The 15355-nt window shown below is 41.8% G+C and overlaps 1 protein-coding gene across 2 annotated transcripts in view; it reads left to right on the top strand.

Annotated features, from left to right (window-relative positions):
* LOC126394132 (DNA repair protein XRCC4-like) overlaps window positions 1–13695 on the top strand; it is a 37450-nt gene extending 23755 nt beyond the window's left edge. For both annotated transcript variants that reach the window (XM_050050770.1, XM_050050769.1), the window contains 5 exons: window positions 377–543; window positions 1237–1386; window positions 3216–3316; window positions 9220–9352; window positions 12967–13695. In XM_050050770.1, coding sequence (XP_049906727.1) covers window positions 377–543; window positions 1237–1386; window positions 3216–3316; window positions 9220–9344 — 543 coding nt within the window. In that variant the 3' untranslated portion in view covers window positions 9345–9352; window positions 12967–13695. The remainder of the gene's footprint in view (window positions 1–376; window positions 544–1236; window positions 1387–3215; window positions 3317–9219; window positions 9353–12966) is intronic.
* Window positions 13696–15355: the final 1660 nt, after the last annotated feature.

Genomic DNA, 15355 nt, shown 5'->3' with positions numbered 1-15355 from the left:
TGTGCTTTTCTTATTTCCAACTTCCCCCAGCTTCTCCTTACAGAGGATCACTTGGCAGCAGGGAGATGTAGTTTTGAATTGGTCCTGTTGTCTCCTCCCAGTCGGTCATGCTCAAAGGCAGCTAGAAGTTATGCTTACCATGTGGCATGAACTATCTTAACCACCACCTGTCAGTGCAGAGTACTAAGATCCTCCCATATACTGTTCATGAATGATGAGGCCAGCCAACCTGCAGAGAAACATTTATTGCCTTAGATATAAATGCTTGTGCAGTTTGTAGTCTGTAGTCTTATTTGATCTTGCTTTTCCTTTTCTTTTCTTTTCTTTTCTTTTCTTTTCTTTTCTTTTCTTTTCTTTTCTACTCCTCTTTCTGCAGGTGCACTTGGGTTCGGTGGAGCTCCAGCCAGCTCCAGATCCTCTAGAGCTGAACCGGGAGATGATTGGCCAGTCCCTGAAGCGCAGTGCAGATCTGGAGTCAAAAAACTACCAGCTGTTGGAGGAGAACCGTAGACTGAAACGGGAGCACCAGAGAATACTCAGAGAGTAAGGATTTGGAGGAACGCAGCTCAGTGTTTTGTGCCGATGGATTCAAATGTGTGTTTTTGAGAAAATATGTGATGCAGAGCAAAGGTCAAGTCTGAATGGAAAATACCCCGACAGAATGAAATTATTTCCTTAAGATGTTCCTCGCTGGTATTTGTTTGCTGCTTGTCTTGTTTGCATGCAAGCTCTCTTTGCTTTTTAAGTCGCGCTGCCAGCTGTTTATATGCACAGCAATCAACCAGTATGACATCATCACTGGTCGCCCTTTCGAGAGCATTAAGGGTTCCACCCAGTGTTGCAAACTGGGCTTGTGATTTCTGGGAACTGACTTCAAATGATTCACTTGTATGTCTTTCATTTCAAATATGACTTTATTTTTTCAAATAGCAGTTTGTTTGTGTAACTGTTTATCAGCTTGTTAGTTCCTGTTGATGCCAATGACTGGAGCATTGCCAGAGATGCAGGATGGGGGTGACTTATGTCTGCACTGGGTGGAGGCGTCAGCATCATCCCTCTTAGCAAATTACTCTCAGAGGGCAAAAGAAACAAGAAACAACAACTGCAAAAACATGCACTGGTCTGTCTGTGTTTGCATGTGTACATGTGTTAATGTGCGAGCGCATACGTACAAGTAAAAGTCCATTTGCTTGCATGCGTGTTTTTGCACATACATGGGTGTGTTTCTCTCACCAGGTTGGAGCAGCATGTTAAGGATAAGGAGATGTCGGAGGGGGCGCTGTACTCACGTTTCGTCATGGTGTTGAATGAGAAGAAGGCAAAGATTAGAGGCCTGCAGGGGGCTGTCCGCCAGCTCCAACAGACTAATGAGGAGCGGAGACAGAGGTCAGCAGATTGATTTTGCATGACTTTCACTAATTCTGTGATGCTCTGGTGTAAGTGGCTAGCTTTGTTACTCGTGTTTCTCACATATTTTAATTTTTGAATACATCTGTTTATGAACCTCTGGGTCTGATAAAGACCTAGCTACCAGGTCAAACCTTTAAGTGTGGACCTACAGCACTGATTTGTTGTCTATTGCATTGGGGGATTTATGTCAAATATTCACAAGACACAATGTGATTGACTAATTAACATTTCAACCCATATAACTATGATTACGAAGCATACTAAAAAATTATGCTAGCTTAAAATCCAAAAAGGAAAACCAAACAAACAAGCAAACAAAAAAACAACAACAAAGCAACAGATTTGATGGATAAGGCTGCAGCTAACAGTTGTTATTATAATTATCGATTAATTTTCTCGATTCTTCATTTGGCAAAATATTTGAAAACTCCGAAACAGAGAGCAGATGAGAGGACAGGAGCAGCACGACCTGAAATGACTGCAAAACATGTCTCAGCATGTTTTATTTCTGTTTATTAGGTGGTTAGGCACTATGAAAATAATCCTAAGGAGCTGTGCCTGTGTCTTATTATGGTAGGGAAAACCCTGTGGTTTACTCTGGCATCATGTTGGCTAAAATGTTGTTGACATTATGTAAACAAACGTGCATGTAAACACAAGGACAATATTATACAATAATTTTTGCTGATCATGATAATTTGATTACTTATTTAGCGTGACTGGCCAAATCACAACTTTGTAGAGCCCATCATAATGTCATAAGAAATCTTGTTTTTTCTGACCCACAGCCTGAAATAAAAAATATTCGATTTACTGTAAGGCAATGCAAGAAACAGCATCTAGTTCTTTTATGAAAACTGACATGAATCAGAAAAGATGCTGATGAATTTTCTGGGGGTCGACTGATTGTTTTCTTGCAGGTACACACTATTTGTTTGATATTTTATGAGAAACGCTTAAAGCAGTGGTTCCCAGCTGGTGGGTTGCGAGTCCATTCTGAATGGACCGGAAGTGACTCGCAAACATGTCAGGTTTGTAAAAAAACATACTTGATTTTTAAGTACAGTGAACTTCCAGCACAGAGCTTTTATTTTGAAGGGCCATTTCCTGCTATAAAGTGAGTGATTAATGGACAATTACTTATTAGAGACAGCAAACTAGCTCGATGACATGGCAAAATGCAAGTGTGATGCTGAATATATCAAACTGGGTGGACCTTGAATTAATGATCAAGGAGAAATCTGGACCTCATGGCTGGACCAGTTGGGAACCACTGACTTAAAGCATGGAAATCAATCTAGCTTATTTACTGTGTAGCACTTAAAACGTTTGTATAAAGAGTAAATCAGCATACTCAGGTCATTGTTTCACACTTGCAAGTTTTGTTTCCAGGCGGGTCAGAGCACAGCGCTGTCAGATATGTATATGTTGCCACACCTTTGGCTTTTGTAGAACAGAGATGGTGTCTAATTTGTTTCTTTATAAGCCTGTGTTATTATATTTGTCACCATAGTGGACCACAGTATAAAGATGGAAGATTTTACTAATGCAGTAATCGCTGCTCATGTGTCTGGCTTTGTTACCGTCCCCTGTGGTCAGTAATGTGAAATATTAAAAGATGATTATCTAAAGGTTTTGCCAGCATAGTAAAATGAGATACTGTATTTCCCAGAGCATTAATGCGCATTAACTTTTCTTTTCTGTTTTTTCACGCTCACACACACACACACACACACACACACACACACACACACACACACACACACTGATTGTTCTACATAAACCATTTGTGTCCTTTCCTTCAGTGACAATGACACAACTCATGGTGAAGATGACAGTCAGGACAGAAGAGAGGAGACAGTTCAGAGCTTCCATCCATCTCAGGAGCCAACTATTCTCATCTCAGGTGTGTGTGCGTGCGTGTGTGCGTGTGTGCGTGCGTGCGTGCGTGCGTGCATGCGCGCGCGTGTGTGTGTGTGGTGTATGAAGTGTTTTGCTTTTCAGAGGGAAAACTGCGCCAAAGCCAATTAAATAAACAATTCTCTGCCAACTCAGAATGAATAATTGGGTATTACAGATGAATTATATGAAAAAGAAAAAAAAAATCAATTGTTTTAATCTTTGCCTGCGTCAGAATATGTTGCAACAGCAATATCAATGATAATAACCAGACTGAAACATCTCCTTGCCCTCCAATTACTCAGAAAGAAATAACAAAGGCTTTTCTCTTGGGGTAAGGCCGAGCCTAACCAATGCAATTCAGAACATGAAGAAGAAGAATTGGCAGTTAGCTGTGTATTTGAGTTAACATGCACAAATGTGAGCTGGAGAAAGCTGAAGTGATATTTGGGTTCAGGTGACAGGGTTATGATGATAGTGCTGCACATTTAAGCATAAAATGCAAAGCTGCCAGACAACACATGTAAGTTAGAGAGGGTGGAGGATGGGGCCACATACAGTAGGCTTAATACACACTAGGATGTTTCAGAAGTAATTTAAAGGGACATGTCACCCTAAAGCCTAGTCCAGACCAATGATTTGTGACAAGATGAACTATTTTAGAACGTTGCAGAGAAAGTTGCAGCGGTAGAACTGGCCGTCAAGGCTCGACTCAAGCTGGCTGATGGTGTCACCTGCAACTCCGCTGGTCAAATTGCTGGTGGCTGGTTTTAGAATGTGGAGTACTTCGCCTGTTTGTACAGCCAATCGGCTTGTAGTGAAGTCAAAATGACCGCAGACGGTGTGTTCGCTTGCTGCACCAGGTGCTCTGTCCCCTCTGAGCCCTCTGTTTCCATCCTCACGGTGCTGCTGCTCGCTGTATGTTCGTATGCACCTTCACACACACATTCTTATTGACTGATTAATTGGCGCTGGTTGTTCATATTACTGTGGAGTATTCATTATGAATACTGTCCATCTGTATTCACATTTTAAGAAGCTACAAATCAGATTCAGCCACAAAAAAAGCCTGAAAAGCTGGAAATCAGAACAGAAGTACAGAGAGTTGTTGCATAGAGATGATACACTGTCTCATGTAGTTGCATTGGTGTGTACCGCCAGGTTTTAAGAACGTTGCAGAATGGTGCATTGCAGGAAGTTGTCTGTTTCAATTCATCTTGTTGCAAATCTTTGGTCTGAACTGGGCTTGAAATCAAAGCTATATTTTTCCTTGATTGTTTTGTTGTTAGTGTTGGAGATATCGGTCACAGAGATGTATACATTCTCTCACATAAAATAGAACTAGTTAGCACTCGGCTTGTGGTGCTAAAAGCAGCAATAAAACCTCAACATTAATGTCTCTGTCCAGAAATCACGACCTGGTTACTAAAGATAATTCACTGACCTTGTTGTGAGCAGTTTCATGTAGGAACTACTTTCTTTCCACCAAACCACACCCACCAACCGTATCACCGCACAGAAGGTAGTGTGCATCTACTCATAAACAAGGGGCTTGTGACAGTGTGAGATGTAAACAGCAATGTGTCATCTTCAGCTGAGTCTTAATGTTAGCTAATTTGCAAGTGCTATGTCAGCTAGCAGTAGATGCACACATCCTTCTGCACAGTGACATGGTTGGCGGATGTAGTTCAGTAAAAAAGAAAATAGTTCCTCCATGAAACTGCTCACAGCAAGGTCTCTGGATTATCTTGAGTAACCTGTTTGTTTTTGCAGAGTGCCATCTAGTTCCATTATATTCAAGAGGAGGCAGACACCATTATGGCCATCATCTTGAACACTCGGTAACTCACACCAAAACGATCTAGACTGATAAATAGCACTTCTGGTAAGAGGAAAAATATGTATTTAAAATTTGGGATGAACTGTCCCTTTAAAACCTTGGAGTCCTCAGAGGCTTCGTTAGTTGGGACTCCTTCATAGGTCACCATTGTAGAAATTTACTGTTACAAAAACACACCAACAACTCATCATGCTCCAGTGTTCCTCATACATACATGCACCATGATTTGGTGGAGCAGGGTGTGCAGGCATTAACGATGGCAATTTTTCGCCCATTCCCGGTACTCCTTGTGATGTCATAGGTCACGATGTGACTCAGTATTGATGCAGACTTAAAGTGAAACTCTTGAGCTTGAGCTTTCCTTGAACTGATTTTACTGTCTAATAAACTTGACAGTTGAGCGTAATTGATTATGTAAGCAGGGGGTTTGAATGTAAACTTAAAAGCACACACAAGTTGAGAATATACCCTCGGGTAGCCGGGTTCTGGGAAACACTTGTCAGTGAGTCATAAACCCACCCAGCAAAGTCTGCTGTGATTGCTTCAGCACGGCCAGCCGTGAGGTGGTCTTCCCCTTCCTGCATCACGCAGAGCGGGCGTGATGTCACATCACGCTGAGTCATACCCCACGTACTATGAGTTGCAATCTGCTGGGTAACCTGCTGACCGCTCTCTCAAAAGACGTTTGTGTCCAAAGCCAAACTCAAACCCCTCCAGTTGCAAAACACATTGATGCTATGGCGACATCAGCAGGTTCTGTTTGGCTCTCATTTTCTGCACACACTCACACACACACACACACATGCACACACCCCCCCTCTTCAATGAAGATGGAAGGAGGTTGTAGATTGCGCAGTCGGGTCTTGGCTCAAGCATTTTATTGTTAGCAGTCCAGAACTGTTTTACAATGCTTTGTTGTGTTTTTAGTCGGCACTTATCTCTTATCTTCGTGCCCTCATGAATTTGGCCCCATATTTTCTCTGTGTCTGCAGTTTTTTCACAATATGGGTGTGTTTCCTAAACTTGTTGTAGTATTTACACTAACTCAGCTGTCCAACAAATCCATCTCTGGGCGTTTCTCTCTTGGTCATCACTTGGCCGTGGTGGAAACAAACCATAAATCCATGTCAATGGCTGTTACAATATGCTAATGGCTGCCTAATGCATTGTTATTCCTTCTTGTTTATATTGCACAGCCTTAGTCTGGTAACCCCAGCAACCAATCAGTCCATAGCCACCTTTGCAACGATCTGAGGACGTGAAACAGACAGTATGAGACACAACAATGTTTTGTGTTTACAGATTCACTAAACACATACAGTAAGTAGATTCAGTAAACTATGGTGAATTTGAGACCTCACTGGCATGTGTTGTGTTCAACTTGGGTCCCCACCCATTTGGCTGTTGCAAAGTTTGACTCAGATCAGAAATTGTATGCACAACAGCAGAATGATGTTTCCTTTGCATTTAGAAATCTACCCAAACGTAACTGACATAGTGGGCTACTCAGTTTCCCTTTGACATGCTTGGCCCCAGTTAACCCTTGTGCCTCGAGGTGTGTTTTCATATAGCCGAGGCCTGATAAGAGAGTAATGACAGAGTAGGACTGGACACAAAAGAAGAAACTCTCTCTTCGACCTATCCCCTCCGGTTTAGCATCTGATGGTAACACAGGAAACATATCACTCACAATGGGGTGACTAGAGATAAAAGAGATAGAGATGGAGGAAGGGGAGTGAATGGAAAGGAGTGAGGCAGTGTGACTGAAGGGATGAGGGAGTGTCGGAGAGGGAAGAAAGGAATGGATAGAAATGTAAGAAGGGGCTTTTTAACTGTCAGATGGACTGTAATATCAGACTCACCCTCTATATTTCACTGTGGATATTAACAGTTGCTTTAACTTCACTATCCACAGTTTTATCTCCTAATCAGAAAGCTAATCAAGTCATCCAAGCTTTTCTTTTTATGCAACACAACTGCTCAATCTATCAATCTAGCAGTAGTGGTGTGAAAGGGCAAACAGGTATGTTTGAGTGTCCGTCCGAATAGAAACGATTGTATCTGACCGTGCCTGCATGGAATGCCAGATCTCTATTCTTGATAGGGACTTTAGGTGTGGAGCTGACCAAGGTTAACAGAGGTTATCTGAGGCAGTATGCCCCGAGACTGCCACAGAAGTGCCACAAATGACACTAATGGACGATCGCGTTAAACGATGAAGATGGACAATTTGGGCTTTGGTAATGAGACCAAAAATCCCAAAAATGCAGAACAAGACAAGACATAAGCGTGCAGACACTTTGGGGCATTCGTCTCCAGGGGATGCTTAACATGACTCAGGAAGGACTCAGCCAGACACCTCTCCCTTCTTAGCTATAAGATGGTCAGCACAAGGCCACAACATGTCTTTCAGTTTGATTAAAGGCAGTAATTTTTAAGGATCCTGTTATTCTGCAGTCACTCACATCTAACGTCTAATATGCACTAGGGCTGGGCGGTATGACAAAATTTTCATATCACGGTTTTAAGAAAAAATCATATCGGTTTCACGGTGTTTCACGGTATTTTGCTCAGGTTCGGCCAACTTGACATGCTGCTGTGTTGTGCTATGGCCTATTCAAGTGCCGGAATTTGTTATTTACCTGACAACGCCTGAACACAACACACGCTCCGCTCCATTCATTTGGGCTCCACTGACTGCGTACGGAAGCGACACGTAGAGAAGCCAGCGGGGTTGTTTGCCGTTTGTCGAGCCGAGAGGCTGAATGTAGGCCGCATGAAATGTTAAAGCATTTTCCACCTAAGTTATTACATATATTTGAGTTATCTACAAGTTTACTGTACTGTTTGTCATCTACTCGCTTTCAAATGTCCGCCACGGACATTTACACAATGTCACAGATAAACATGGGTAAATGCATGAAAAAAAATCATCACATATCACCTCTATTAATGGTTTATTCATTTAAAAACACATTGTGCTCGTTTAGCACACTATTTCATGTAGTTTTTATCTGCTGGAGGGTCGCGTAGGGGAGCGTAGCGCGACAAAAATAGAAGAGCCGCGTAAAATTGTTGTTGCGCGACAGACGGGGGTTGTCGCGCCGCTCCCGTTGCCGGTGGAGCTGCTGTAATTGATTAACCGAGGGGGCGAGCTGCTACGAGACTCGCGCTGCAGACGTGTTGTGCCGCTGACGTGCCCGGTGGAGCCCGGCCGTAACTGTCTCAGACTCAGGACGGGTCGTCTTCGGTCAGGAAAATGCGGTCCGAGCCGTGCTCTAGTGTGCTTACCTGTGTGTGTGCGCGGGAACTGCCCATTGGTTCGACTGCCCATTGGTTCGACATCCCATTGTTCCGACCATATTAAACCCATTGTTCCGAAGTCCGTTCCGAAATCATCATGATGCCCTGTGGTTAAGGTCTGGTNGAAAAATTCATATCATAACGAAAATAAATACCGGTTTTCGGTACAAACCGGTATACCGCCCAGCCCTAATATGCACTATGATTCAGTGTTTCAGTGCCATATAAAATACTTTATTTTCTTTGCCTTCAGTTGGGCAGCTTGTGACAACTTTTCTTATCATGGATAAATTATAGACTGACATAAATACTCATAATAAAAGTCTCTGAATCTGACACAACGCCTGACAAAGCGCTGTCAAACAGAAGTGCAGAAACAGCATATTAGCTCCAACAAATTTAAGATTTGACATTTATATTCATAAGATTTATATTTATTTAGAATCTCTTTGTCATTCCTTGAAAAATACAACAAATATTTTAATTCCGAAATTCAAAACCTAATACCCACCCAATGGACGAATATATGAATAGTTGAATATTCTGGTCCAGCCTTAGAAGAAATGTTATTATCATCTAGTACCTTTGATTTACAGAGCCATGATTTTTTGAAATTAATGAGGTGCTTTAGTGACATCATTAATCAGAGATGCATAGAAACTGTAAAGAAAGTAATGGTATAGTGAGGCCCATGGTATCAGAGGTGGTTTTCTGAACAGTTCTGTGTTTGTGTGTGTCTCTGTGTGTGTTGTTCATACTGTATGCAGGCCATAATCTGGTGAGCCAGGGCATCTCTTTGGACCGGACTTTTTCTGATGACGAAGATGAACAACCGAGGCGGAAGCGTAGGTTTCTTCCCACCCCGAGCCCAGAGGCTTCTGATCAGGACTAAAACAGCAGGTCAGTCAAATGCAGTGCCAACACTGTGTCACCTTATTTGGTATCAGTTATTTTTGCCACAGCTTCCCCTACTTAACCTTTTTTAGTTTATTAATACCCCTTTTGCACCAAAATTAGCCTGTGTATGTTGGTTTTTAAATGCAGGAAAACACATTAAAAATAGGTGATAGACTGCTTTCCCATTGCCAGTAGACCAGAGCCGTGTACATGACTCTGTGGTAGAGGGATGGGCTGGAAGACAGGTTAGTAAACAGTAGAAAGCAGCGTAGAAGCCATTCACTCTCTCTTTCAAACTCAGAGCCGACTACACTTTGAAGATGTTCAAGAACTATTTGTATAGGGACGGACGATAGTTTGTGGCAGCCCGTCATTGCATCATGCCGACAACCGAACCAAAATTAGCACATGCGACCTGGTGACGTATTTCCATCACTGCAGATCGAAGCCGATCAGAGTTAGAGCTGATAATACCCGAGGCTACTGTGGAGTCATTTGTCCTGGGAGTGATTACAGATTGTAACTTTACCCGTTGAATACAACAGCCAGATGGTAGTGGGTATCAGTGGGTTTTTTTCAAGTGGAATTTTGTGGAGCTTCTCTTCACATACAGTAGTAGTACAAGGACAAAACTTAACATTGGAGGAGTTTAGATAGGAAAGCAAGATTACATGTTGCAGATTTTCAAGTAGCTCATATTAAGATAGTGTCAACATGACACACAATCTCTCAGCTCCTCTTTCAATTGAAGAATAAGCTTTTCCATGTGGCCTCAAACCAGATTTTAACAACAATACAAGGAAATCATTCCAAGCTTTTTTGTTTTATGGCCCTGTGAAACATTTCTCTCTTTTCCCCTAAACTATCATTTTTTTTTTCATTTTCTGCACTCAGACAAACTTCTGAAAAACCACCACAGTAACTGATGTGGGGTGCCCTACCGAATTTTTATCCCCCATTCCTTCCTCTGCTCCCATTAAAGGAGGTTGAATCATCATTTTGTCGTCATCATTGGTGTTACAGAAAAGCCCACACATGCACGCTTCCCAGCATCCAACAGTTTAAGCTCTGAGTTCTTGCACATTTCTGCACAATTATGGTTTTATTCATCTTACACCTTATAGCGTTAATTGCCTTACTGATTGGAAGATGAAGTACTCCTCCTGCTGCCTCTGACCACAGCAGAAGAATAGTCTCTCCAAGTAGGAAGGGTTAAATGCCATAATATGCTCAGCTAAAAAGAAAATAAGTATTAATATATTGTTTATGGCATTTAATGTCTTACACTTTCTGAGTTTCCTTTGGGAGCATGAGTTGAATTTAGAGTTCATCTCTATGGGTGTGAACATCTCAACAACATGACTTTTGGAAAGATGGACTTACTGGTGGGTCTGACAGAGTTGCAGATATGAATCAGCTTCTGTTAATATTTGGATTTTCAGAGGTGTCTCCCAAACATCCGGCTCATACATACAATGTTGTGAGGTCTTTCCACATTCAACAGCTGTATGTTTTCTCATACTGACGCACTGCAATAGAACGACAGGAGGTTCTTGGACTGCTGCCTTTTAGCAGAATAGATGGGCTCAGACTAACATTGCATGTTGTTTGTACATTACGCTTCAGCTGCAAAAAAGTCTAAAAGCAACATCTACTGTATATTCAGAAAATGCACAAATAACTTATAAGTATTTTTAACACTGCAGTAGCTTCTCCAGATTCAGTGGTTGCAGTCGGGCAGTACCTGTCCTACATTTGCTGTAGTACTATACTTCTTTGAAAGGGTCTGTATGTGACATTCAGAGCATTAATATGGCAGCAAACAACTATTTGCTATGTCAAAATACAGTTAAGTAATGGCGTTTTGAGCAGATAATGAAGTCATGCTCCCTCTCTTTGTGTCATAATCTGAGCTTCTCTGTTTTTTGTTTTGGCAGCCAGTGTGGCTACATGTGCATGTTAGTGCATGTGAAGCTAATCACTGATGCTCTACACTGTGCTTATATGGTGGTTACCGTCCCGTCCCATGGTGGCAGAAGCATAACGCCCACCCTGTTGCCCCTCCCCACTGTTAGCACCGTTAGCTGCCAGCCGCCAGCTCAGCCACCTCCATGTTGAGAGCCGTGTGCAGACAATCCCAGCCCAGACTCTGAGTCATAGACATGCGCTGAATGTTGCATACAGCTCCTTTAAATCTAAAACCCTCAGAACATCCTCCCACCGCTTACATTTGGGTGTTGGCTGGCAAATAAACACGACAGAAAATTACTGCAGTGTGTAGTGTCGCTTGGTCCAACTGTGCACTGACAGCAGTGGCTTTTTCGTTCCAGTGAAAACATGCACGTCTTCTGTCATTTGCACCCTCGCCTCTGCATTGTATCTGATTTCTTTTGTTGCACACATCTTTTTCTTGAACTTCTTGGGTGAAATACACAGAAACATTATTCAGCCTTGGTTCATATTCAGATATTGAACTGTATTTCCCAAAATGCACCTCCATCTTGAGGATTGAAAAATTGAATTTGAAATGTGATGTTTGTTTTATTAGTGCAAATTATATACACCCTCACTTTTTCCCTCTCTGTCTATTCTCGTTTCCCCTTCTGTCTTTGCCTCTCTGTCTCTCTGTCTTGGCTTCACCCTCTCCAATGAAAAGATGACATCCGGGACTCATCATGAACATGATTAAAGCCCTGAATCTAAGGCTTTTCTGATGAACAGGTTTTCTTGATCCCTCTCCAGCTATGTGGCAAGCTACTTTCGGCCAGTCAACCCTATCCTCAATACACACAACCAAAACAGTTACAACCAGGCAACAGTGTCCTGGAGGTGTCCCCAGATTTGATGCCAGATTTCGTCCCAGATTGAGAAAGCAATTCTCAGAAAGCCAGAGCATGTCACTGCCATCTGGTTTGCTTTAACTGTGACAATTACCTGCCACAGCTCTCATGGGAGACTTGCTGTTTGTCTCTTGTCTTCAATAAATCAAAAGATGAATAATTAATGACCCTATCTTTCACAAACTGCGTCCTCCATTTGGAGCTGCTGTTAAGACTTTGCCTACATGCATTAGCAGTCATGTGATAACAGGCACTTAACGCCCTCCAGTGCTTCCTCAGGAACTGCTGGTGCTGCTAATGACTTGGAGATCATGGTAGAGAAATTGGACCAGGAGTATGGAAGCAATTTCTCAAGGGTTTGACTTCGCCCTGAGCTTGAATTTGGCTGCCAGGCCCCTCGGCCTTGGCTCTGTGTGAGACCAGAGAAAGAGTAACAACTACTGAGGGACAACAGGCTACACCCAGAAAACAGGGTGTCACCAACAACGAACCGAAGCTGCTTTGTTGCTGCTTATTCATCATGTCTTGCTGATGTTTTCCTCCCTCTTTTCATTACGAAAATAAACTATGCGCCATCTCTTTCATTTCCACTTTCTAAACTAGCATTTTGCGAACAATAATTTGACCTCCCCCTCGTCTCTCCTTTTCATCTGCTCTTTTATTCCGTAGATGTTCTGTGGCTCAAACTACCTGAGGGGTGTTTTTGCAGAGGGTTAATAGGGTTATGTTGTCACTCTGTCCTCACCTCCTCACCTCTTCCTTTACCTCTGCTACCAGCTTTAGGTCCTGAGGTCATCACAGTGTGTCTTCACACTGACAGTAATGAACCTATGGAGGCCTATTCAGGATCTTCATCTGACCATTCTACCTTTGACATCTGGACCTTTCTGCTGTCTTTTATGATTCTGATGATACCTAAATGTCTGAAGACCACGGGTGGCCGCCTGGATAATCCCACAACACGCGCTTGCTGCTTTAGTAATCCCCACAGGAATGTCACACTCTCTCCTCTATACATCCCATAAATAAGGTGTACTTTAAAGGGAAGCCCAGATCAGTTTCTGAGGATAATTTACAGATGAGTGCATGACGTCGTGTGATGGGGGGTGAAACAAAGTGTGAAAGAGTAGGAAACTATCCTGAATATTTCAGTCAGTGGTTTCATCTAGAATATTACAATAACATGCTTAGTTATTGAATGCAGAATATTCTTAAAAGGCTTATTTGTATATGTGTTGTTTCCTTATTTTTTTTTACATTTTTTTTCTTATTTTAAAGACAATCAGTTGATATAAGAATAAATATTTAATTGGATTTTACACATAATAAATGCTCCCTTAGAAATGTATTAAAAATACACGAAGGAGAAAATGATTAATAATTAATTTTAATGTGCGAACCATTGTAAATGTTTTTCAAACATTATCTGGGTAAATGTCTGTTGTGAAGTGTCTCACAAGATGAGACACGTTAATTTCAACTTGATCTAAATAAAGATTTTACTTTGCAAAATATTTGCCTGATCAGTGTTTTTTATCATACGTTATTACCCAAGAGACAAACAGCATGCAGCTTTGAGGATCATCCATTTTGTGATTAGGAGTAATCACATGATTTGAGCTGCAAACCATGAGGTGTCATTGATTTTACACGGGACGAGTTTCTGTGATGAGAGGTTTTACACAAGGGGCTGAAACATACAGCCTTCGCCAAAGTGCCAAAAACTGCAGTTCCTCTAATGGCCACTTGAGGCTGGCTCCAAAAGCAAGTCATCCCCATAGACCCCCATGTTAAAATACCCAATTTTGCAGCAGAAATAAACGTGTTTACAACCTGGTAAAAACAGTTTTGTTCTCTATAGCTAATTTTAACGTTCATGACAACTGTATAGAGTGTGACCTTTTATACAACTCCCCTGTTAATATTTTGTTAAGGCTTAAAATTACACATAATTAAGGGTGTGCTTGCTGTCTGTGGATAGTGTCCTTGGGCTCTCAGTCAGATCCACCCCTCGGTCCTCCACAGCTCCACCCTCTTGTCCACATATGGTCACTAATGGCTCCAAAATTCCAAGATTGTGACGGCCAGCATGCCAAACTCAGTGCTTCAGATTGGGAGTCCACAAACCGTTGGTTGATGTCACGGTGACTGTGTCAATTATTTTATACAGTCTGGTTTTATACAGTGAAATCATGAACTGTAGAAATGTAAGGGTAAATCATAAGATAATAAATATGTTTTAAATATAATAATGTACACTACAAGTCTTTATTATTGAGACAGTGTTGCCTGAAAGATATTGATCCTAATAAGGAAGTAATAATTAAGAATTATGAAAGTATTTCCTCATAAAATAAGATGTCAGTTTGCTGACTTTCAATAGATAAAAACCTTAATTATCCTTCATGGGCTTCCAGTTAATCAGCACTATAATGAGGTAACATGTCAGGCTATGGCAGTGAAAGTTTCTGTTGTGTTGGTGCCTTAAAATAATTGCACTTTAATTTCCTTTTCTTTTTTTTCCTTTTACTTTGTGTTGGCTCATCATACGAGCTTCAATTAAATTTCAGCTGATCAACAATTAAAAGTTGGTAAATGCTGAATTCCTGCAATGTCTATTAATCTTTGCGTCTGATAGCATTTCAGAATAAAAATGTCAGGTTCCAACCACATGGCCTTCTAGCAAGGACAGTCTAGATCAACGGGGCTACACAGCGGCCCCCGCAGCTGAAAGGGTTAGCACTGTTTGTGAGAGAGCGATGATGGCTGTGCCGGGCTGAAATTAAATGTTCAGTCACTTGCTTATCATCGTCATTCACTTACTGCGTGCACCTGTAGGATTCCCATCATCCAGGGAAATGACAGAAGTCTTCCTGCTTTCCCGCCATGGAACTGGAGTGAGACAGAGTGGGCTTTGTGTGTTGTCAAGCCGTGCTGCGCTCTCACTGCTCACCGCCTTACACTGTAATGTCTGAACAACTTGGCCTTACACAAACAGCTATGAGACTTAAGATGACAACCTCTTGAGAATACATAATCAGAAATTTGTCATGAGTAACTGTTTCCTCACCCCTCAGACATGTTTTTCACTTTTGATTACTGCACTGCAGCATCCCGGCTGCGTCAATCAACCAAATTTTGCCGTTCAAGAAAATCAGATGAACAC

This window comes from Epinephelus moara, chromosome 8, assembly GCF_006386435.1.
Source record: "Epinephelus moara isolate mb chromosome 8, YSFRI_EMoa_1.0, whole genome shotgun sequence".
NCBI lineage: Eukaryota > Metazoa > Chordata > Actinopteri > Perciformes > Serranidae > Epinephelus > Epinephelus moara.
The sequence above is the reverse complement of the archived record's forward strand: the minus strand, read 5'-3'. Positions and strand labels throughout refer to the sequence as shown.